The following is a 24,673-nucleotide window of genomic DNA, read 5'->3' as shown; positions in this document are numbered from 1 at the left end:
GTGTCGTCATTGGAAAAGTGAGAACACTTTTCACTGAAACTGAATGAATTGCTGTGGCACTAGACACAATGCTATAACTTTTGATTACCCTTTTAGGGTCTATTTTAGGATGAATGAACCACTTGTTACACCAGTGCCATTGCTCTTATGGCTCTCTTAGACGACGACATGTTTATTCTTTTTGGCCAGTGTCCAAGAGATATTTATAAATTGCTAAATATTCTCACCATAAAATCTTGCATGATTATTCATTATTCTTCAGCTGGAGAGGAACAGATAAATCGCACATGAAGAACAGTTCTTAGTCTGGTTATCATTTTTCACTCCGCTCTGAAATGTCTTTCTGGTCAAATTTGTTGAAATGCCTTCCGTACTTCTCATAGAAATTCATTTGATAGTACCACAATAGTCTACGGTGAACACCACATTTCATTAGTAGGGAATGTACTAAACTGACTTCAAATATATATTGTTAAAAACAAATTAGATTTTAAATGAAAATATTTATACAAAACTGGAAGACCACTATATGAGGGAGGACTGCTACCTCACTCCTCCAGTGTCAGTGGGGCAAAGTCCCACCTCTGTAAAGGTGGAATGTTCTCCCCATACGTTTCCGACTGGAATCCAAAGATGTACGGTTATGAAACCTGGCATCCTCAGAGCGTGGGAACGTGGGTACCCTGCAATGGACTAGCATCCTGTGTTCCAAGGAGTGGTATGTATCTCAGCAGGTTAGGTCTCTGTGCCCAAACACATCTCTAGTTCAAATCCTTTGGTTGGCAGAATGATTTCACCGTTGGGCCCTTGAGTAAAGCCCTTAATCCCCAGTTGGTTTTAGGATTGGCTGACCCTGCTTTCTCATTTGGATGCCACTTTGCATAAGAGTGTCTGCTAATTGTGTTCCCATGCTTAGTGCTCTGTGCAGCCTGGGATGGGCTCCCCGTAACTCTGTCCTGGATGTGTGCTTCGAAGACAGATGGAAGGACATCATTGGCTGGTAATTCCTAATGCAACTTGCTTAGAGGATAGAACAAATCACTTGAATCCTCCCAAAGCCATATAAGCAACAGTTCATGACACTGCACAAAAATAAGAACCAGCTGGCTAATCCACTCGGCAGAATGCAGGTCTACTCTTTTTGCTGTGCTGCAACTGCATAAAATGTATTGATCTATACACACATTATCTGGGAAATATAGGACATAAGGATATACCCTTGAAGGATGCCAGTCCATTACAACAAACTATGACATACTAACGGCATAAGAGCACTTTTCACCATACTTGTTGGACTATCGTTTGATGCATACAAGAGAAAAAGAAAAAAAAAAAACACTTTTAACTGTTTATTTGCACAAACATACCCATAACATTTTTTTCTTTAAAGATCATTCCACTGTTAACAGATACAATATCTATACCTGTCCATGTTAACAGCCCAATCAATTCATGGTTGGAATAGAACTACTGATGTATAACAATTAAACCATTGACCACTGATAAATTACTACACCACCTTTTCCCTTGGTGGTGAAGATCTGGGCTAAATTATGCCACTCTCCTTTCTTCATCCCACTCTCTCCTGCACACCATTCCACACCACTACGAAAATCCAGTGTTTTGTGATTTAAAGGAAGATTTTCATCTTTGGAAGTTTGCGGTTTTTGAAGCCTTCCCCAAAAACTAAAATTCAAATGAAATTCAAAATTCAACATGAAAATACAGATGTTAGAATAATTCAAGCTAAACATTGGCTTTAACAGGGCAACTGCATTTCTGAAAAATCTGAGTCACAGCACAGCTGACTACTCATAACTGCATTAGTATAATAACTGTGAAAAAGAATATTTCTAATAGAAAAGACTCCTGTAAACCAATTATTTCCTTAGGGAATACATTTCATATTTTAACAGCACAATTCACTGGTCAAAGAAAATAAAAATTATATTAATGATTAAAACAATCCCAGATTGCCAGCAAAACATTTCAAAGTAAACCAGAAACGAAAAATGTACAACCAAAATTAAACAGAATACTTTAAGAATATGAAAAGAAGAAAACACAGAACAATAAAATATATACAAAACAAAGGACAAAGTGAACAAATGGTGACAAAATGAGGAAAAAAAATTAATTGCTTTGGAAAGTATATTGAGTGAATTCTTCAAATACACACAATTCAGAGATTTTTTTCCATTTTTGTTGGTTTTAATATTTTCATTATTTTTTGACAAAACACAAACCCTGTAGTATCCATTCATCCAATCATCCATCAATCATCCAGTGTTTTGCCTTAGTTGATTTTTTCCCCCCAAAATAAAGACAGAAACATGTGACATCAGCAATTCATTTCCTTTTACTGCAATAATTGTATTTACACTTCAGACATTTCATTTAAAACAAAAAACGCACTGACCGATGTGGGGCTGGTGATGATAATGAAGATTAAATTATGGATTTATATGCAATTCAAGCGAATGACTCGCTCTTATACTTGCTAAAGCTAATCTTACTCATTTATATTCCTTTTTTTCTTATAGCGAGTGACATAACCTCCTTAGTACTACAGGAAAAAAGCACTTAACATAACAAATGCAGGCTTGACAGACAACCTCACAATTAAACTGACGCCTATAAGTTACTGAGCATAGCTATTTGAGTGCTTGCACTGACTTTTACAAGCTATCCAAGCTAATCCTTTGGAATGCAAATATGCAGTGTAGTTTGACGACAAAACACTATTCTCAGTATCCCGCAGAACACAACACCAAGCCCTGTGAACAAAAAGTAGCTTATCCTAAACTACCACCAGGCTTGTGTGGTAGGGTACCAGGAAGTAGGCTGGGGAAATGAGAACAGACCCACTTCCAAATAACCTAAGTCACAAATTTGTTTCGTCTCCAATAAGCATGTATGTCTGTAATATGTGCCATCCTCCAGCAGCCTGTCAGCGGACAAACAATAAAATTAACACTGCATTAATATAAATACATACACTCTGCATCATGTCCTTTCCTGATGTTTCTGCCTCTACACATGCAAGCAAAAAAGTGCTTTACTTTATTTCTATCCATAACAATCAGAAGTACTATCTAGCAAAGTATCTTGAAAGGACTGACTGCCCTTTCAATCAATACAGGCTTTCTTCTCCATTTGAAAACTGGCAAATTAAATCGTTTAATATGCAGATCAACTGTTAGGTTAAAAAATAGAGAGAGACAGCCTTCATCTTCTGTATTCTTCATGTTAATTTATGGTGCATAGGTTCACTCAAAAAGGATAACATGATACAAGTACTCAATAAGGAGGCTACCGATGGAGAGATAACGTAAGGCACAGGGCTCCATGCCCCACATACAGGGAGATGGAGATGTTAGGTGGTGGTGCACTGGCTTCTATCCTAATTCATAGAAAGTATCATCACAGTATTCAAACTGGCTAGACAATACAGCAGAACGGAACTTCAGTGCTCTGGGACTAACAAACGCAACGAACAAGGGCCTGGCTGGCCATCCCCAAAAACCTCTCTCAAAAGGTGCTCTATTAAGACGTGCAACACCTTTTTAGGGTATTGATCTAAAGCACAGTCCGGTCCATTCTAAGTGGTCTGTGTGATACCGTATGGGAGATTTGCCCAAGGACCAGCGCTTGCCTTTAAATCTAGTGCAGTAAGTGCAGGAAATGCCTGATACGATGCAATAAAGTGATGGGAGTTGCGACAGAGATATGGAGAGAGACCAGCAGACCATGGTCGAAGCGGCAAACAGACAACAGTGGTACATACAAATAAACAAAGGCTTTTATATCTGTAATGCGATGTGTGCTTCCTCGTATATTTTTCCTTCTTTTAGTCCAGTCTCCAATTAAGCCATGCTTTTTCTCGGCCTAGCATGTCCATGAAGCAGTTGACTTCTCTGTTCATCTCCCCGCTTCCACATTAAATGGCCTCTGAGATCCTTGAGTCGGAGGAGCACTACATTTGAAGTCTCTGACAGAATGTCAGCATCTCTGTCCTTTTTGCAGTATTAGCATGGTTGAACCATTGCAGCATTGTCTGCAAGTTGTCCTTTTTATTTAAAAAAAAAAAAAAAAGGAACCCCATACAACCTTTGGTGAACGTTGGCTTATGTCTCAGGAGAATCACTACCTTTCGCTTCACTTTTTGAAAAGCGATTCATACAGATCTGGGTCAAACTAAATCCTTAGATCTTAGTCTTCCAATCCACCTTCTTTATGGGTGGGCATGCTAACTCATCACGGGTACCACCATAGCATATCTGCCAACTATTTGGGAGAGTAACAATTTAAGTACTCTTCAAAGCTGGCCCACAATGTCTACCCTGTTTGAAGCAAATTCAATCAAGCTGATTGAGTCTCTTTCTTCCTAAACTTACATGCCATACATTACATGACCATAGATTCTTCCGCCTAATTAGTTTGCAGGATCCAGTTACGGTTTACTCCCGAACAGTTCCACTAACTTTTGTTTTCAATTGTTTACTTCCTGTTCACTTAATTTCTCGAAAACAAAATGTGTAGGAAAACAAAGCACTTGTGCTTCACAGTTGTTTACTGTTAAGAAAGAACTGGAGCCAAAAATCCTGAAAAACTAAAAGCAGGAAGAATTGTTAAATTCCTTGTTCTTTGAGTCTGGTCAAAGTAAAAGTATTCACCCCATCAACCTTTTTGGTGGTACACGAAAGGAAAAGGATGCAGGATCACTTCTTTTTGTCTTTCTGCTTCTTATCAGGCTTGCGGGTCTGCTCGGTTACCATGCTACGGGGCATTACTAGGATGCTGCCGTCAGGGCCATACTGAAGAGAGTATTGGCTGGCAGGATAGGGCCGACCATCTTCATCCCGCAGCTGAGTGAACACCTCCTGGTACAGGCTCTGCACCTTCTGCTTCATCTGCCGGATGGAACGCACAAACTCCATTTTCTCCTTGAGAAGCTTAGCCTTGGTACGGCGCAGGTCATCAACCCCTTGTTCCAAGTTTAGGATTGTGTCCAGCTTGCGCTTGCGGCAGTTCTGTGCTGCCATTTTATTCTTCCCTCGGCGGCGAATGTCCCGAATAAGGGCCAGCTGGGCCTCACTTAAGTGATGCTTGGCAAGCAATTCATTGAACTCCTCCACTGGCAGATTGATAATCTTATCATTAGAGAAAGGTATCTTCATAGCACGAGCACGGCGCTCATCCCTGCTCGACTGCTTATCCAAGAAGTCCTGTGGGGACTGAAGCTTAGCTTGCTGCTGTTTATCACGGCTTGTCTTCTTCCCCACGGTATTAAGTGGCTGTTGATGTTCAGGGTCTGAGCTGGATGACAGGGGAAGGTTGTAGGTGTGGTTGTGGCTAATGTTTTCCAGGTGGGGAAGATTCTGGAACTGGGAGAGGTCCTGATAGCTCATACGGCAGAACTTGCTGTATTCAGGCTGGTAACCACCAACAGCACCTTCCTCTAACTCTAATGTTGCTTCCGAGTCGGTGGTATAGCCTACAGCGCCTTCCTCAGAGAAAGTGGCTGAAGTGGTCGAGGAGGAGGAGGATGAAGAGGATGAACAGGAGGTCTCCGAGCTGCTGGGTGAGGCAGGACTGTGACTGGAGTCCAAGGAGAGGCCAGAGTCTGAGTCCAGCTCATCCTCAAGCTGAAAGGCCTGGGCCTGACTGAAGCCCTCCTCCATGGCCAAGTCTAAAAGGCTAATCTCATCCAGCATGGCTTCCTCTAGTAGACTATTAAGAGGATCCTGCAGCACTGGTGTACAGGTGATGTTGCTGGTGCCATTGAGGAGGGGTGGAAGGAAGAGACCCGTCAGGTTAGTGGCCCCAAAGGTAGAATTGATGTTGGAGGAGTTGCTGGATGACAGGCTAAGCAGGGCAGGCTGATGAGGGCCAGAAGCTTCAAGTGTGGTTGGAGAATCTAACTCTGGGCCAAAGAAATTTGGGAACTCCTGGCTGCAGCTGGGCAAGGAAGCCTGATGAAGACTTACATTCTGGTTAATAAGAGTAGGATTTGAGAGTCCAAAGGTGACCAAAGAGCTTGACTCTATCCCACTGTCATTACTGCCACCATTGGTGTTATTATTGAGGAATGGGTTATCTGCAGTGGTGTTCACTTCCATGTCCTTCACAAAGCAGACGGGAAAAAGCGTGGTCAGAAACAAAATACATAAACAATGCACAAGAAAATTGCAACAGACTATATATATCATTACCTGCAGCTCCATAATGGCCATGATGTCCTGCCACTGCTGTTCCAAGTCAAGGGAAGGCTCAGCTTGGGGCAACTGGGGGGGCAGGAGGCTTTGAGAGGTGGAGGGGCCCTCATGACTAGATCCCCTTAGCTCTGGAGTCCCAGAATCTGTAAACTATCAGCACAAAGAAAGAAAAAAAAATGAAACACAATCCTAGACTGCAATGAAAGACAAACCACCTGCCGCTGTAAGACATTCATGCCTTATGCATGTAAACAGTGGTAGATAAACCTGACAATTTTCGCAGTTACATTAACCGGCAGCAACACAACGGCTACCACTGCATACTTGTTCCAGAACTGAGTGATGAACTCCAAATGAGATGATACCCGTTAGGAAGACCAACATAAACTCCATGCACAAGTAAATCCCTTCAGCAACTGCAAATTTAAGTACATAAGTAGTTATGTCATGATGGATGCAAGATGAATGACTTGATATACAGACACATTATAAATGTTTTTCTAAGCCATCTCAGTTGTGGAAGTTTATATTGAGAACTCGTTTTCTCTTAGCCAACAGAACCACTCGGTACACTAAAACAAAGCAAATGAGCTTTACTGTTCAGCCTAATCCAGTGTAATAATCACAAAACATCCAATCACAGGTTCACTTATCCTGCTTGGGATATACTGTAGAAAAATGGAGGGAGAGATGATCACACGTAAATTGTAATTATTACATTTACAAAAATAAAACAAAAACTGATACATTTTGTACGAGTATACGCATACTATATAGTTGTATACAAGTGATATAGAATTTAAAACTGAAAACATTAAACCTGTCTAAAAATCTTTAAAAGGTTAGTGTATTCACATTGCAAAAGCAAACTGCACGCACAGTGCACAAACCAAAGACCTAATTAGTGTAACAAATATATAATCGTCAAGACAATAACCTTTGTGAGCAAAACCATAGTAGTTGACATCAAATAGAACTATAAAAGCTAGTTTACAATAATGGAAAAACATGAATTCTTGGTTTAGTAATTATAGTATATGAGGTCATTTATTCAGTAAATGCAGCAGTGGGATTAAAATATGCCCTTGAAACAGAATTTATCCAGATATAATTAATTAGTAGGACCCAAAGAATATAATGAATTTTTCTTGTATTATCACATTTTAATGTCATACTCCAATCCATCAGTATGATCTTATTAATCTTTTACAAGTGTATTTAAATGAGAATATTTAACTCTTGTATATCCACCTATGTGAATCTCACAGATAAACTACAAAAAAGGTACGTGGGAAATATAGAGTCACGAAGCACTTGTAAACCTGCTTGTTCATGCAAATATCTAATGTGCCAATCATGCATCAGCAGCTCACTGCATAAAATCATGTGGACAGAGGTCAAGAGCTTCAGTTAATGGTTATATAAAACAATGAAATGGGAAAGAAATGTGATCTAATTGACTGTGATTGTCACATGGCTGCTGGTGCCAGATGGGGTTGGTTTAGTATTTCAAAAACTGCTGATCTCCTGGGGTTCTCTTTGTGGTTTTCTAGTTTATCCAAAATGGTGAAACGAACACACAGTGAGCAGCAGTTCTGTAGGTGGAAACACCTTCTTGAAGACAGTGAATGGCCAAGCTGATTCAAGCTAACAGGATGGCCACAGTAACAAACTGCACTTCACAATGGAACGAGCAGATAAGATACTTCTTTGATCCCAAAGGGAAATTCATTTTCTTTAAGCATCTCCAAATGCATAGCACTGCATAAGCTTGAGGTAGATGGGGTACAAAAGCAGAAGATCACATCAGATTACACTCCCTGTCAGGCTGAGAACAGAAAACTGAAGTTACAGTGGGCTCGGGTTCACCAAAAATTGAGAGTTTGAGTGTTTTAGATTGAAAAAACATCATCTTGTCTGATGAATCTTTCGCGCAAACATCATCAATCCATGGACCCAACCTACTTGGTACGAAGAGTTCAGGCTGATGGTGGTTTGATATGCCCTCAACCTACAAACACCAATCAAGCATCGCTTAAATACCACAGCCTCTGAATATTGCTGCTGAACATGTGCATCATCACTTCATGGCCACAAGTTACCAGTCACCTAAACAGATCTGCTTGGTGTATGACAGTAATATGAACATCGCGAGTTATGCAGATGCAATCGGCTAAAAAGGATGGCGACAGCTGGGTCAGGAGAAAAAAAAGTTACGCTGAAACATTTATACTCCATCGTAGATAACAAAAAACTTAGAAATGATCGTTCCTTTCCAAGATTATCTAGAATAGGTTAAAAAAATGCTTCTGCATGAGCTCTATGAGCCAGTCATTGCTGTCAGACTCAGTCAAATAGCACAGTGCATTTGTGATGAAATGTAACAAAAATGAGTGAGGAGGAGAAAAGCGACCAAGAACTGGTCACCAAAACACACACGACTTATGCTATATGAAAATAGTTTGGATTCCATAGACAAGATACTGAGCAAAAGCAAGCGTTCGGTTACCAATGCTGGGTGTCTTTTGGCACAACGAGGCAACAGCAACAACTTATTTGACAGACTGTATGGTAAATAAGTTCTATTTGGCTAATTTACTTCAGGTAATTTTTGTTTTATAAATATCACAATATTTAATGCAAAACATTTCACGTATTATGTGAATTTTTCCCAGGATCATGGCAGCTTTAGGGTTCAGCTGGATAATGCAACACTTCATAAACCACTTTATGTCTTCTCAAACTGCTTTCATGAACATGATAGTCTCCAGGCTTCATATCTGAATTCACTTGAGCTCCATTGCTGTGTGAGAAACAGGAGATTCACAGCAAGAACGTGCTAACGTAAGGAAATTCTGCAGCACCTTGTTGAGTCCATGCCACAAAGGAAGAATTCAAGTTGTTCAGAGAGGAATGGAGGTCTTACCTGGCATTTCTAATAAAGTGGCGGCTCATAAGGCAAATTAACAGTACAGCATCAGAGTACTAGCTTCAGTCAAGGTAGTTTACCGTGTTCACCAAGTTTCACAGCCAACCGGCAATGCAGGTTCCACAACACCTCAATCAGCCGTCTACACAACAGGGCTGACATTTAAATTAGCATTTTCCTGAACTATGCATTAAAACTGCCAATGCAGCACAAGCTAATTATTTTGTATAAGCATTATAATTTCCTATTAGTTTACTGCAAAAATTTAATTTCCCATTATAAAATAAAACCTTTTGGCAACAATGACAGCAAGCAACCAGGATCTGCTTCACTTACCAACCTAAACAGCCACAAACAGCAGGAGTTTTACAGTACTGATTAGTTTACTACACAAATAAGAATGCAAATTATTTTAGTGTTGTATGACACTCATGCTACATCAGACAATAGCGTCTTACAGCAAGCCTTTAGAAATGCCTTTGAGACTCACTAGACAATAAAGTTGAACAAATTCAAATTATGTTGACTATTTCATATAGTTTAAGCAGGTATGACTGAAGTGAATACTTAGCGTTTTCATAATTTGAATCAATATGCGATGCCTGGTTTTAGACCAGCATTCCTTAACCTCCACCGTAACCTGCAGAGGTATTACCTCAGGCTCCTCTCCAAAGGGAAATGTAGCTTCCAGCAGCCTCAGGCACTCCTGCAGGGACAGTGAGGTCTGAGCCCCCAGGCTGAGCAGCTACAGGAGAAGACAACACTGATCACTGATCTCACAAAACAAGCGGCACAGGACGGCCAACCCCGAGATGACAGGACCGACTTCCTAGGTAAGTCACACATTCATCTGTTTTGTCATACTTGCATATCTCCCAACACAAAAACACACACGCACGCCGAAAAACAGACGTACACCATTCTCTCCATCATCCCCTTCCTTTCGACTTGCACACACAGGGAACTTTCCGTTTCACTTCCAGCAAGTACCCAAACTGGTGTTTATTGCTGTTCTGAATTTCCACTATGTTCTGTCGCAGTGTTCTAGACTCTAATAGGGAAGTCTGCCAGACAAAAACAGTAGAACTCTCTACACATCTTGACATGTACATACGTACACACACACACTGATATAAAATGAATAATGTAATACATGCATCCATCCATTTTCTGAAACCACTTGTCTTATTCAGGGTCACGGGGGTCCGGAGCCTATCCCAGAGGCTATGGGCGCAAGGCAGGGAACAACCCAGGATGGAGGGCCAGCCCATCACAGGGCACACTCACACACCATACACTCACACATGCACACATACGGGCAATTTGGTAACAACAATTATCCTCAGCATGTTTTCGGACTCTGGGGGGAAATCTTAATACCCGGAGGAAACTCCACGATGACATGGGGAGAACATGCACTCCACACACGGAACCTGACGGAGACTCGAACTCAGAGGTGTGAGGTCACAGTGCTAACCACTGCACCAGCATGATGCCCCATAATTTAATTTTGTTTGTCAATTAGTTATGCAATGGAACGTGTTATGTTATTTGACTAATCTTTTTCTTAGGGACACACATACACTAAACACCTGTGTGTCATTCTTTACAGCAAAACCTTGATCTTCAATCACTCATTCAGTGTTCTTGATAATGAATATTTGCAAAACCTCATTTATTGATGATGTCAACACTGAAAATTAGCTCAAACACTAACTATTATAATTATGGTTGCCAGTATGACATGTTCTCATTAATATTTTTGCATATTTACTAAAGAAACACAGAAATATTAACTACGTGTTGGTATAAGTACTGAAGCATATTTTCCTCATATGCCCTTTGACAAATAGTTGGTGCTCAAATTGCTTTAGCAAATACGTCTTTCATTTTATGATCCGCAATGTTTCCAGATAAAAAGGAAGCAAAATAAAATACCACAGTATTTTTTAAGCTTGGAAGGTCAGAAACTAAGTAAGAGCTATTAATTCAGGTCTGAGTCACGTTTGTTTCGAAGGGGACACTTGAAGAAACAGCAGAGAACTCGCAGAACAATGTTGGCATCTTTAGAGCATTTAAAAATAGTCACCAAAGAATTAGTACTGGTGTGATTAAATATGCCAGCACATCAGTCACAATACAAATAAAGAAAATGACAGGGACAGCTCATGTTTTATAATATGCTGGATACTTTCTTACTATGAACATGGCATTAGATTATCTGGATTTACTACGTTATTTATAAAGCTGTTTTTTTTTTCATTTAAATTTGATATATTCCTTACATTTGAAAGGGGATAAAAATACAAATCCACCCCAACAGATCTGGAAAACAACCATTCATTCTAATTGTGCACATCATACTAATCGTGAACATCTAAACTGTATTATTTAGACCTGGAAATTCAGTATTTTCGCCTTGCAGATGGAGGACAACTGCCGCAAACCACAGTACTGAAAAACCGAACTAAAGGGCCATTACTGTCCAAGAAAATGATATACGTAGCACTGAATATTGGTCGAGGGGGAATTTACTATCTAAAATTTAGGAGTGTGAAGTTTTTAGCACAATTTATTGTCCTAAGTCCTGGATTTATCGCTGCAGTTGGGCCATGCAGCTGGGTGAGGCCCTTTATCTTGAATGCTACAGTAATAATGGGACGCTGTAAAACGGGGGCCACAAGCTGAGGGCGTTATAAATTGCCAGGAACGCCGAGTGCCCAACAAGAAAACAGATACTGTCCCATAATACAGTGTACACAGGAAGTGGTGCTGCATTTAATTTTGGGCCAAAGGCACACCGATATTTTCAAGCTCAGGGTGATTCATGACTTCTTACCTCCTCAGGTATGCTTTCCCCTGTCTCGCCATCCACCCGTATGCGAGTCTGCCCCCCTTGCAGGTTGAGTCCATTCCTCCAGCTCTCTTCCCTTTCCACACCCTCCTCATTCTCCTCTTGGGGGCGCTTATCCACTTCACTCTCCTTTTGGCGGCTGCTGTAGTCAAAAACCTCTCGTCCAGCACCCAGGTCAATATCTTGGCGCCACAGGATGTCAATCAGATCAATATCCTTCAAAACAAACATGAAAGCTGAGCTTCAGGCCTCTAACAGCCACTGCAGTAAAGCCATATTAACCGCTTATAACACTGTTTCCCAATCCGGTCCTTGGGGATCCACAGCTGGTCCTGGTTTTTGCTCCCCCCAACCTTCCTGCCACAGTCCACATGGTTGCGCCAAAAACGTGGACTGTCTGCGGTTCTCCGAGGACTGGATTGGGAAACCCTACATCTCTGCAGAGAGTACTTACAATCCTGAGTAAACTGCACATGTCAATATAGGGCATGTTTGACATTATTGGGGAAAAAAAAAATCTGAAAAGTTAAAATCAGAGTAAAATTTGGCAATACAAATAAAAAGCAACAACAACATAATGGCATTAGAGTTGATTCTAGAAACTGACCTATGAGAATCCATGTTTCCATCCCACAAATATTTAAAAACACAAAAAGGGGCAACATCTGAATTTTGAACGTCTGTTAGTAAATCAATATTTCTTTCAGTCATGCCAGAGTCATTAAACGTGATACTTAAGGCACAAAAATCTGCCAAATAAAATTCACACTACGCAACTTTTACAGAATTAGAAATACTCCAACAAAACACACTGTCTGAAGCAGCGGATACCAAAGGGGAGGTTACAAGATAATTAGTCAATTAATTTTGAATAAAATTTCAAAACATTAAAACGGGACAGTGTGTCATCAGCAGTGGCGCTTGTTCTCACATGACACCTGGAGTGTTTAGCCAATGAATTTTCAATATGTAGCAACACATTGCAGCTGCAGGACAATGCAGCGCCATGAGAAAAATGCGATAACAGTACGTAGGTAATATTTAGTTTTTGCAAACAAAGATAAAATGTTGGTTAATACAGAGTTTTGCCAAAAGACACTAGATATACTGATGCCGTAGGGATCCATCTACTTATGCAAAGACTAACATACATTAAAAAGCGCTAACATACATTAAAAACAGAGACCCCAACTAAACGTGCTGATCTCTGAGTGGCCATCTCCAAAATTAAACCCAGACCTGACTTCATAAAGTAACGTTATTTAATTGCGAAGCGCATACAGCGTTTCTTTTGCGTTATGAAAGCGACGAGTCTATTAGCAAGTGTGCGCCATGCGTCAACCACCTAGGGGGGCTCATGGGTCTCTGCTACTGTTACTTCGGTGGTCGTGGCTGAATAGTTTGGGAGCCCATGGTGCAAAGCAGGGGTGGCCAATCTTATCCAGAGAGGGCCGCTGTGTTGGTGGGTTTTCACTGCAACTCTCTAATTAGATTATCAATTAAACGACTGACTGGGATAAGATTGTCCATCCCTGGTCTAAGGTATAAAAACAACTCAATAATACAAGAGCTGAGTGCCACAGAAAAAAGGAACCATAAACCTAATTTCAGAACATTGATCCCTTTGTTGCAATAAGTAAGAGACAGATACTTAAATTTTGGCTTCCTTTAACATTACCAATATTATTTTCATGATAGAGGTGATAGAGGGGGAAAGAGAGAGAATACATTCATACATCCATCAGTCTTGAAACTGCTCATCCCCATCAGGGTCACATGGGACCTTGGAATTAATTCAGGCAGGATTGGAAACAAGGCAGGGGTAAATTCTGAATGGGATGCCAGTCTGTCTCTTTGTGTGTGTGCGCGCGTGCACACCCTCACACTAATAATGTATAGATAATTTACATAGCTGCACATTTGCAGGACTGTCACTCTATAATGAGCACAATACACATACGCGTTTTAAACAGTCTACGACTTACTGCTTAGGGCACAAACATAAGGTTCTCTTAGGCACATTTTACAGTACACTGTAGTACAGGAATTGAGAACTCCCTGTATTTATGAGACTCTTTACCGTACTAAGAATAATGCATTTTAATATTGAAACACTAATTTTTAATCATGCTAAAAGTATTTTCATTAATCAAAATAGCTTTAATTGTTTTTACAGAATCAAGTCCATGACTTAACACAAGTATTTCTAAGGAACTGAAAAAAATTAAATACAAACTGTTGCATTTTGTAACCGCTTGAAAAATTACACTTTAAAAAAAATTAGTGGGTTGTTGTAAGGTCCTCCATTTGCTCCTCTATACATGCGGACTACAGCTGCACTGACCCAATATTCATATCAGTATCGGCACTGATCCAGACCGACTAGACCAGGGCTGGGCAATGTTATCCACAAAGGGCCGGTGTGTATGCAGGTTTTCGCTGCAACTCCCTAATTATTTTTATACGAATATTTATGATACGTATATTCATCATATTAAAATAATGAAGCAAAAAGAGGTGGTAACATTCTCTCTCTCTCTATGTACAGGAATCGGATCGGAATTGAGAAAATGCGGATCGGCCCATCTCTAACAGAGCAGAAATTTCTACAAGGATGCCATTTTTTTTTTAAAAGAGCAAACAGATATTTAACCTCTATCAATAGCCGTAACTCTACCAGTAGAACATTCCGGAGGGATGTTACGATTCTGCTTTTCTGGCAGCAAATATTATGCAAAGGAAAATCACAACAAACCAGTAATTACATGTACAGCAATACATTTAGCAAAGCCAAGGAACTGACTGACGCACCATCAAGAGATCAGATGTAGAGTAATGAAAGGGAGTGATCATTAAACAAAGGAAGCCCAAGGTTGCCTTGGTGACAAGGGGAAGCCATGGCAATGAGGAGGCATGATTTAAGACGACAGGCATGCTAACGTGCCCTACTATAAATGCATCAAAAAAAATTACAGAGGTCCCATTATAAAACAAGTTCCAAACCAGCACAGTCACACCCAAACTGCCTTCAGGTAAGGGCCGAGTGTTCGATATCACATGACAATGTCCATCTAATTAGAAGCAGGAGCCAGAGGAAGCAAGTTGGTCGAAAAAGAAAAGATTAAGTAAATGTCAGAAGAACACAAGGTCTGATATCAAAACAAAAAAAGCTTGCAAGTGTGATCTGACAACAGTTTTGTTTCGGATAAAAACGCAAGCATAGGAACAGGAAAAAATAAATAGCTTAAACAAATTTTTCATTTTAAAATTTTAATGGCTGGGACTTTCTCTACTAATATTATCGGCAGTGTAACAAAATGTCAAGTATCAGCTGTGAGGTCAGCATAAGTGGCCATGCAGGCAGTATGGTGGATTCAGTAATCAGTGGCCCCCTGTGACAGATGGGCTATGAGCCTGCTGGGGCCAGAGGAAGGGTACCTGCGCTACGTATAAGCACGCATGCAGGGGCAGATGCAGCTTCAGATTGAATTTATTGATCCGTGTATATATAAATAATGCTGTCGACCAATAAGGAGCCTTCCTTATTACCAATCTCATTTAGCAGGCCAAGGATGGGGCAGGGCATGAGTTAAAACGCAGAATGCATTCTCTTCTACTCCAGGTGAGAGGTGCTCTCTCTAAGGTAATTGTAAAAGGAAGAGCTTTGTCCACCTTCTTGAATCTACATGGGATGCAAAATCTCCTGGTACTGCTTGGGAAGAGAAAAGCTCCACTTCGAAAATGTAATTCGTTTTAAGCCACTTTTCTCTGAATCATACAGAAACATCTACGTCTCTGATGCTCAAGGAGGCTTATAGAAATTCTGTAACGTGAGCTCAGGAGCTACACAAAAATGAAAACCAGAATCTCAGAAACACACAGATACATAGTGAATTATTACATACTGCAGGAGAATAACTAGACATCAGTTCAAACCCAGACGTTTAAGATAACCTGAGAAACCATGAATTCTACATAAGTGAAAATTGCAACACAGCTGCTGACTAGTGCAAACTAAAAGCACAGCTATGAATCATATTTCCGAGGTGCTTGATGCTGTTCAGTTACCTCTTTTCATAGTGAACAAATATGCTGATCGGACAAACACCGCCGTCATGCTAAACAATATACAGCCATACCTCGGCTCACGAACTTAATTCCTTTGAGGACTCAGTTCGCGACCTGAATCAATTTTTCCAAGTTAAAATAATGTAAATACAAAATAATTCGTTCAAACCTCAGAAACACTGAATTTTTTCAACTTCTTTATGTTTTTCGGTGACCAAGAATACAGACTTTAAATTTAACCTTAAAGAGCAAAAAAGGGAGAGAACATACTTTTAAGGAAGGCGGACCAATACACAACTGAGCATACGCTTGCTGGTGGGCTGGTCACTTGAAAGACGCCAAAACACGGAAAAGAACCACAAAACACCCACCCAAAAAAAACTGAACAATTAACATTAAAAGACTGAGTAACAGTCAAAAACAATACAGTAATTACAAAATGACATTTTATTTTTTATTACACTGCACATTATTTTCATATGCCTAAAATTATGTACAGTTCGTGATGCCACACGTTGTATGGCGATGAACTTTTGTTTGTATTGTAAACGAACAATACACAGTTGCCACTGTGTGTGAATGGAGAATATAAGACTTAAATAGGAGTTAAATTATATTGACGAAGTACTGTAATTTTATGTATAGTATAGATTGTCACGCCCACATGGGCGGAGTCCACCAGAGGCGTCGCAGCGATCCTAAGTGGCGAGCAGTCAAAAGACACAGACAGACCGGAGGACGCTGCGAAGTATTGAGCCAATGTCTTTGAGCCTTACTGAGCGTTTTCTTGTCTCTCGTCTCCCTGGTTTCCCGTACCTGGTCCGTTTGCCCTGTGTGTTTACCTTACCTTCTCCTCGTCCTCTTCCCAGACCCGTTCCCGAACCTGACCCATCTACCCTGCTGAGACCGGCACCTCCTGTTCCCGCTTCCCCGTGTGCCCTTGTCCCGTGTCTCCCTGTTGGACGGATTCCCCGGCTTCTGACCCACGCTTACGGACATCGCCCATTCTCTTTGCTTTTCCCCATTAGAGCTAGCGCTCCAGTGCTTTCATTAAAACTTGATGCAGCTCGCATATCTGGATCCCTGTCCTTCTTCATCGGCCGGCATCACATAGATATGTGACTGTTAAAAACCATCACAAACATGTTTATCAATCACTGAAAGGTAACGTTATAACAGAACATTCTCTCTCTCTCTCTATTTTTTTCTCCTTTCAGATATTCGTCCTCTGAAGAGACATAGTAAAGCCATACATCTACAAGTTCTTATACATCCCACAGCCGTTCTTGTGCATAATGTACACTTCTTCATGTTTGGGGTGGTTCTTTGGGGCACTTTTGGGGGATGTTTGTGGGTTCAGAGCCTGAAACACGGTTTGCGAACCAGTACAAAAATTTTTCGAACATCTGGTTTGTAACCCAATTTGTTCGTGAACAGGACAGTTCGTGGGTCGAGGTACTGCTGTATACACATGCCATTTGCCATTATACTCATAAGTGTGGCAATTCATTCTTAAACATGCACATTAACAACTCCTCCACTTCAGACAGCCACACCCAAAGGATTGCTGCAATCATGTACAGATCTATAACGAAAAGGACTAACAGAGGGAATATGCCATACTAGACTATCTCCGTTTGAAGTTCTGTGCAGCACAAAACACATAATGCCCTTAAATCCTTAAAGTACCTGCTGTCAATCACTCCTACCACGTACAATGACTAAAAAAAATGTTAAAAATCAGAAACATTTCTTTTACTTCATATCATCTGTTTTCTCTTTCCAGTGCTATGGTTCTCCATTTGCACTAAGACATGCCATGCAAAGATCATTTTCACTGAGTATAATGTAAGCCTCTAAGAGAGTGCGACCCCCCCCAGTGTTTTTCACTGTGGATCCTAAGTCATGCTTCCAGAAAGTGCCGCTGTTTGTTATATTATTGGACTGAAGTCTTAGTTAATACTTTGTTTCCTATTATGTACTGCCAGCTGGGAAGTCCCTGGGTTCCTTCAGAAATTCCTGAAGCAGGGAGAATGTTACCACTGCATACCTCTTTGCCTTTGGAAGTTACCCAATTAGAAAATACATTGTATAACCAGTTGTCGTATTCTACAGCAGGCTGCCTCAATTTTGGCCCTGGAGGGTCAGAATCCACCACAATTTCCCTGCTTAAACACATTTTAATCAGCTATTTGCCAGGTATAGTAGGTGTATTTCAGCAGGGAAAATCAGCAAACTGTGTTGAATTCTGGCCCTCCAGGACCGGAATTGGGGAACTCTGCTCTACAGAAATCAATTTCACTTCTTCGGCATAAACTTCAGAGAGGGAAATGAAAATATAAGGAGTATCTGATGTATAAAGTGAGCCTCTGGTCAAACATTAGTATGGTACTGACTCCACCCACAAGCGGGGGCACAGCATGTCTAGAGTGCACTCTGACTTTTTTTAGCAACTATCCAGTCTCATGTGACTCAGAGGCTTAGCTTCTGCCTAAGAGCGTCCCAACAAATAGCTATGGAAATAAATACAGGAAGAGCCGTCTGTGTACACTAGCCTGCAGACTGGACGGCTGCTCATCAGTGCGATTCATATTGTTCTGTAAAATCTGTGCGAAGAATTATCAGGCAGAGCTCAGCTGAAACTGAGAAACAGTGATGCTGGACACCACTCAGAGCACACACATGCATAACCCAGCCCACAAATCAGTCACCCAAGATGGAGTCTCAAAATGCCATCCATGCCGAATTGTGATTTTAAATCCACCACTGGAGGAACCATGAAGTAGCATAAGAATGCTTGATTTCTGTGTCAAACAGTACAATGTCTGTGGTCTGATTTTTATATGGGGTTAAAGAGGTTTCCTCCGGGTGTACTTAGATTAAAATAACTTGATACTAATCATTCAGGTCTATAGCAATATTGGCACTAAAATTCACATTCACTGAATCCAAAATACACTACTAAATTATATCCTGCACAGATAGCTTAGAAAATGGCAGACATTCATACAAGAAAAGGATTCAAACGATGACTTTACCATAACAACAGTTCTGACAAACCCCCTAAATTTTAAAATAATAATAAATCAGGTCTGGAACACCTGTCATCAAATGTCAGCTGCACTGGAAAAACAAAGACAGAGAGCCTGCGTTCTCCACAGAGGTGTCTGGGAACACATTTAGCAAATCAAATAAGGGGACTGGGGCTCAAGCACAGGGCATGTCTGGGCAATGACATTCAGAGGACAAAAAACAGGCAACCGCAAACCCTGCCAGTGTACCCTAGTGTGGGAGGAAACCATACCACCTCATGACAGGGCCAAGCATGCTGGCTAGGGAGCTTCTGATCAAGTCCCAAAGCCAAAGACACCCTGATTCTTCTGCCTCCTGTTTCCAGTTCAATTTCCTGTTCCCATCTGATTTACAAACCAACGGTGATGAGTTTTCTCCTCCATTCCCCCCCAACCTAGCCACAAAACAAGGTCCTGACATTATGACTCCAACACAGCATGCCTCTAAACTGATTGCTGCCTTCTTCAGGTACGACTGGACAAGCTCACGTAGTACACAAGCCTGAATATGGACATTCTGAACTAGAGGGAATACAGATTACAGTGGTTTATTGTTATACTTCATTTTTAAGGTGTGTGTTATCAGGGGACAACGGCATGACAGGTCAACATTACGTTTTCCTGAATGTGATTTTGAGTTAAATATAACCTAAATGATCAGAAGCATTTCAATTGTGTGTTATGAGCTTTGCAACTTCCTGAATAGTTTTACAAAATATAAACAAAAACTGAAAACCACCATCAAAAAGCAAGTCCCCACCGGTTACTCTTCCACAGAACTCCGTATGTTTGAGATGTGGCATCTTTAACTAATTAAAAATAAGCAGAGAATGTTACCTTGTTGCCTTGCTCACTTATAATAGGCTACAGAATTTAAATATTTTCTTGGTGACTTGATCCTAATCCATCCGTCAAAAGGACTCACTTTGCAAGGCATATGTAACATGTAAACAAGTATTGGTGACCTAGTATGTAATGATAGGCTTAAACATGCCAAGCTCCCGTTATCAGATGTCCATGTTGCTCAACATGGTGTAACAGAACACTGTAAAACAAATAGGCCACCAAGAGCTTCCATCACTAAAAAAATATTAGTAAAATTGCCATTTTGTTCCAGTAAGACCACAGAGAGTTATTTTCCCCTAGCTATACCAACAGCCACTGCCCCAGCAGCAAAGATTTAAAGTGAAACTGCTCAAAGCTAATCAAATGTAGGAGCAAATCCAAACACAACAGGAGAATGTGTTGGAAATTAAAACATGATGATATTCTATTAAATATTTTACTTTTGCCTTAATGATACTGCTCACCTATAGCGAAAACAATCTGTGACATTCCTAATAATCACAAACTTGATTGCAGGCCACAATTCAAGCCAACAGCTTTCATTATTTCCCAGATCCTGTCTATTTACTCAGTAACCCTCTGCCGTACTATGGTCGGTTGGTAAATAAGTCCAGCCAAGTTCGGCACATATTAGCAGTAAGCACTGTGCAGGAATGCAAAATTTATGCAGAATTAATTACTCACCTGGGTATGTGCTGTGATTAATTAACATTATTCAAGAAGCATTTTAACCATTTTAACATTTAGGAAGTAATCAGGTTTAGCAACTTCCCATGTTGTTCCTGAAAAGGCATTTAGTTCCAAGTTCTGTTACTTCCTCCAGGCTTGAAAAAAGGTTAAGGGTAACATACCTCTTTAGTGAGATCATCGTTGCTGTCTCTATCGCAGCCACCCTGGTCCTGGTTATCCTGGGGAGCCACAGCCCCTAGATTCTCCTCGCCGCTGATGATGTAGCTGGTGTCAGGTGTGCTCTCCCCATCAGTGCCTCCACCCCTCATGGCTGAGCCCTCGGGGTTGGTTACGTCCTCCAGACTGTTGCCATTGTCCAGTACGATGCTGGGGCTAGACTGACCAGCAACTGACACAACGCTTTCAGGATCACGGTGCACCAACCAGGCACTAAGCTCAGTGCTGGGTACACGCAGGTGGTCCAGTGAGCGCACCTGGTTCAGCAGTCTGCGAGTGGTGAAGAAGTAGTCCAGGTCCACACTCTTGGGATGGATCCCATAGCCGTCCAGCGTGTTGCGGAGGTTGTGGAACTGGGTTTGTGTGTAGGCTGAGCTGGGCCCCAGAATGATCTCTCGTAGTGGGGGAAACTGAGAGCTCAGGTAGGTGTCCACATCCACCCTCACCCCAATGAGACTCAACAGGATAGTGAATTGAATCAAGCCCTCTGTGAAATACTTTTTCAGGTAAAGCATTTCTTAGCAAAAGAAAAAGTGTAAAAGAAAAAAAAATACAGAAATAAAAAAAAAAGTTTTAAAAAAAGCAAGCTCTCTTAAAAAATAATTTAAAAAAAGTTTAAGAGTAGTGCCAAAAAGGAAAGTTTACTAATTAAAAATGGAAGCTAGGTATATTTAAGTGGATTTCATTTAATGTCAAAATACAAGACAATAAAAGATTGGAATCTTCCACTTCTCTCGTTTGAAAAAAACTGTATACACTGAATGGGATGAAATCAATCTGCAAAACGGCTTCCTTGAAAATTGTCTTCCTCCTTGGCAAGGTTTCATACGCCTACACATACGGAAACAACAACAAATACAAATTCAGCCTATTTTGAGGTGAACAATAAGGCATCATACAATGAAGACCTAAAGTGTCTAAATTATCCTGTGTGACTCTGAAGGCAAAAGATTAAAAAATAATCTCATCACAGACCTGATAACGAAGGATATCATTACAGGAAGATGAAGAACCACTTTCCATAGCAGTCTGACCTACTTTTAGTAAACTTGTTTGTCATAATACTTGCTTTGCTGTTGGCAGGTGCTCTTGATGATGCAATCTGACCATCTCCTATGTAATAGTCCCATCTTTCCAAGCTCAAGAAGTTATACCATGTAATGAAACCACACATGCACCACCAATTTCACTACATAAAACTTGCTTCTTTATTTCAAGTTATTCAAAAATATGCTCGATTTAAATACCACTAATATATCTATTTGTGATTTCCCCAATAAACTTCCATAACTTTCTATACAATATCTTCTTTACGAGCATTTTATTTAAGCAAGAATAAAAAGTTCTAGGCTGTGGAATGGTCATACAAGATCTACATCAACGTTTCAACAATACTTACACATAAATACAAATGTGTAAACTCCATACATACCAGGAATAATCACTTAAAACAGTGAATACTAAAAGTAAAGCAATACATATATTTCAATTACTTATAGTAACAGCTATTAACATGGTTCTTTTCAGAGGACACATCCTAGGTAGTTCAATAAAATACCAATCAGATGAAATGGAACAAGGCCATACTTTCTACATAAATTCTTTACAATAACCAAGAAGTAAATTAACTAACATCTACTCTAACAGTTGCAAACATAACCCAATGAAAGTCCTGCTAACTCTACACATCAGGTATAGTATCACTGTGCAACAAAAGATAAAAGCAAACAAATAAAACTATCAGCAGCAGGACAAATCATTTAAAATATGCTTAAAATATAAACTGAACCTTGCTGAGATTATCACCTTTCAAAGCTCGAAGGCCCCTTCTTGTTTCCGTCAAAGAAATCCTTCAAGATCCACCTTTGCCTGGAAATCGAGCATAAACGTAGAAAATCATTGTTTTCCCGTTTCGGTAGTTATAGTTCACAATATACAGCACGGATATCTAAGCTAGCTAAACTGTATCAAGCAGTTTTTTTATGCTATGTCGCAGACAAGCACGCATTAGCTTACTACCAAGACCAACAACCATGCGTTAAATGCAGAGCTTTCGATATGTTCTGGCAAAGACTAAAGGCTAAATCGTTTCTTCACAGAACATTTTTACTAGCTAGCTTACTACACTTCTTAGACGTCAGGCTCTTGTCCGTTATTTTGATGTTGCCGGAGGTTGTTATGAAGGTGAACTGGCCAGCGTGCGAATTTATTCACTGTTTCTTTCACGCTACATCCCCTCCCTCTAAGTGACGTGCAGTCTCGCTTTTATGTCCCCTACGGTCCACTCACTTCTCGCATTGCCAATGCTTTCTCTTCCGAGATTGTCCTGATGTTACAGATTCAAAGATAAATGTACCTTTCGATATGTCGGTGCAGAAGGCTATCACGACGTATATCGCTACCCCGAAACAAAACACAATTTGCCGAGGACCAGGAAGTAGTGAGCTGGGTCGCTTCCGCCATCGGCGACACGCAGCCTAGCAACAGGTGGCGACAAGGTGACATACATGCTTTCCAGCCAATCACGGTTTAAGGAGGAGAGGCATTTGCCGGATTCTTACTATTTTCGACCAATAAAGCAGCGAAAGGGGTGGGACATTACAAGTGCAATGTGAGTAACAGGGGAAACAAGGATTTTTTAAATCGTAAAAAATCTAATTATACAGTGTGATATTACTTTATGACGTAATTGTAAAAAGTTATCAACATTAGTAAGAAACGATCAATTCAGTACGCATGATAACAAATACATATTGAGCAGTTCCTGGTCGCCCAGCTAGCGTTCTATTTTCCAAAGCTACAAACAAGCAAATGTTTTACAAAGAAATTATCTTAAGTACCTGTTATATGTTGTTATTCTCCAAATATTTCCAGAAATTTAACTTATTTACATGTCGGTAGTTATTCAATAACCGCCTTGCCTGCTTGAACGGCCCACCATGACTTGCAAAATTTCCACCAACGCTCTGCCGGGCATGCACGTTTTTTAAACAGCGCATGCGTAGAATGTTCCAGTAGCTACCTTGAATGAGATCATTGCGTCAGACCGAAATCCCCGAGTCTCGAAATTATACTGTAACTAGTGGAATTAAGTGTAATGTATGTATACTGAAAGACGCCGAGCGTGAGAGCACCTCCACAATGCCGCTATCTATACATACAGTATAAAAACACACCCTGGATTTTGCATTTATTGAGCACACATATTAAAACGAACCAATAATATAACAAGTAACGGCATTGCCAGACATTCTTAAATATAACAAATAAATTTATTTAAATCAGTTGCAAAAATGTGATAACCTACTGCAAAATTTCAGATTTTTTATGAGATATGTGATTGGCAAGATAAACTGGGTAAATAAATCATCAAACTTATTTTAAGGTTAAAAGCAAAAATATATATATGCATTACTTTGTTAGTGACAGCTATTAAATAGGCATTTAAAATGTTCTACACTTTACATTTATGCAGCTATTTGTAAAAATTATAATAAATATTAAAAACCCAAGGTAAACAAGTTTCTTCCTGTCTTGGGACCAGTTCTATCAATATTAACAAACACGTTAATATTGGTCTATGCCATTAACCGATTTAAGACATACTTTTTATTCAGATAGTTGACATTGAATTTATACTTTGTACATGTATAACAAACCACTGTTGCAGAAGAAATGTCATGGAATTTCAGGTCAGCTGAATATTCAACATGCACTTGAAAGTTAGACATTCCACATTAAGTTCAAGTCAACAAAGTATATCTCCAGGTGATCATTTGAA

At 40.2% G+C, this 24,673-nt stretch overlaps 1 protein-coding gene across 7 annotated transcripts; it reads right to left on the bottom strand.

Annotated features, from left to right (window-relative positions):
- Positions 1 to 1,336: 1,336 nt before the first annotated feature.
- On the bottom strand, positions 1,337 to 23,894 carry nfe2l1b (nfe2 like bZIP transcription factor 1b). 7 transcript variants are annotated; one of them, XM_049013640.1, is made up of 7 exons: positions 23,733 to 23,894; positions 22,699 to 22,761; positions 20,838 to 21,723; positions 11,987 to 12,217; positions 9,803 to 9,892; positions 6,216 to 6,368; positions 1,337 to 6,125 (listed from the first exon to the last, which is right to left on the bottom strand). In XM_049013640.1, the coding sequence occupies exons 3-7, from the start codon at positions 21,405 to 21,407 to the stop codon at positions 4,722 to 4,724; spliced, it is 2,448 nt and encodes an 815-aa protein (XP_048869597.1). In that variant the 5' UTR covers positions 21,408 to 21,723; positions 22,699 to 22,761; positions 23,733 to 23,894; the 3' UTR covers positions 1,337 to 4,721. The 7 variants fall into 7 exon arrangements, with proteins under 7 accessions (XP_048869597.1, XP_048869596.1, XP_048869599.1 ...); XM_049013639.1 differs by lacking the exon at positions 23,733 to 23,894 and adding an exon at positions 23,182 to 23,543; XM_049013642.1 differs by lacking the exon at positions 23,733 to 23,894 and adding an exon at positions 23,249 to 23,543.
- Between the last annotated feature and the right edge of the window lie 779 nt (positions 23,895 to 24,673).

This window comes from Brienomyrus brachyistius, chromosome 5, assembly GCF_023856365.1.
Source record: "Brienomyrus brachyistius isolate T26 chromosome 5, BBRACH_0.4, whole genome shotgun sequence".
Classification (NCBI taxonomy): domain Eukaryota; kingdom Metazoa; phylum Chordata; class Actinopteri; order Osteoglossiformes; family Mormyridae; genus Brienomyrus; species Brienomyrus brachyistius.
Note: the sequence above shows the minus strand (reverse complement) of the source record. Positions and strands in the feature narration are given on the sequence as shown.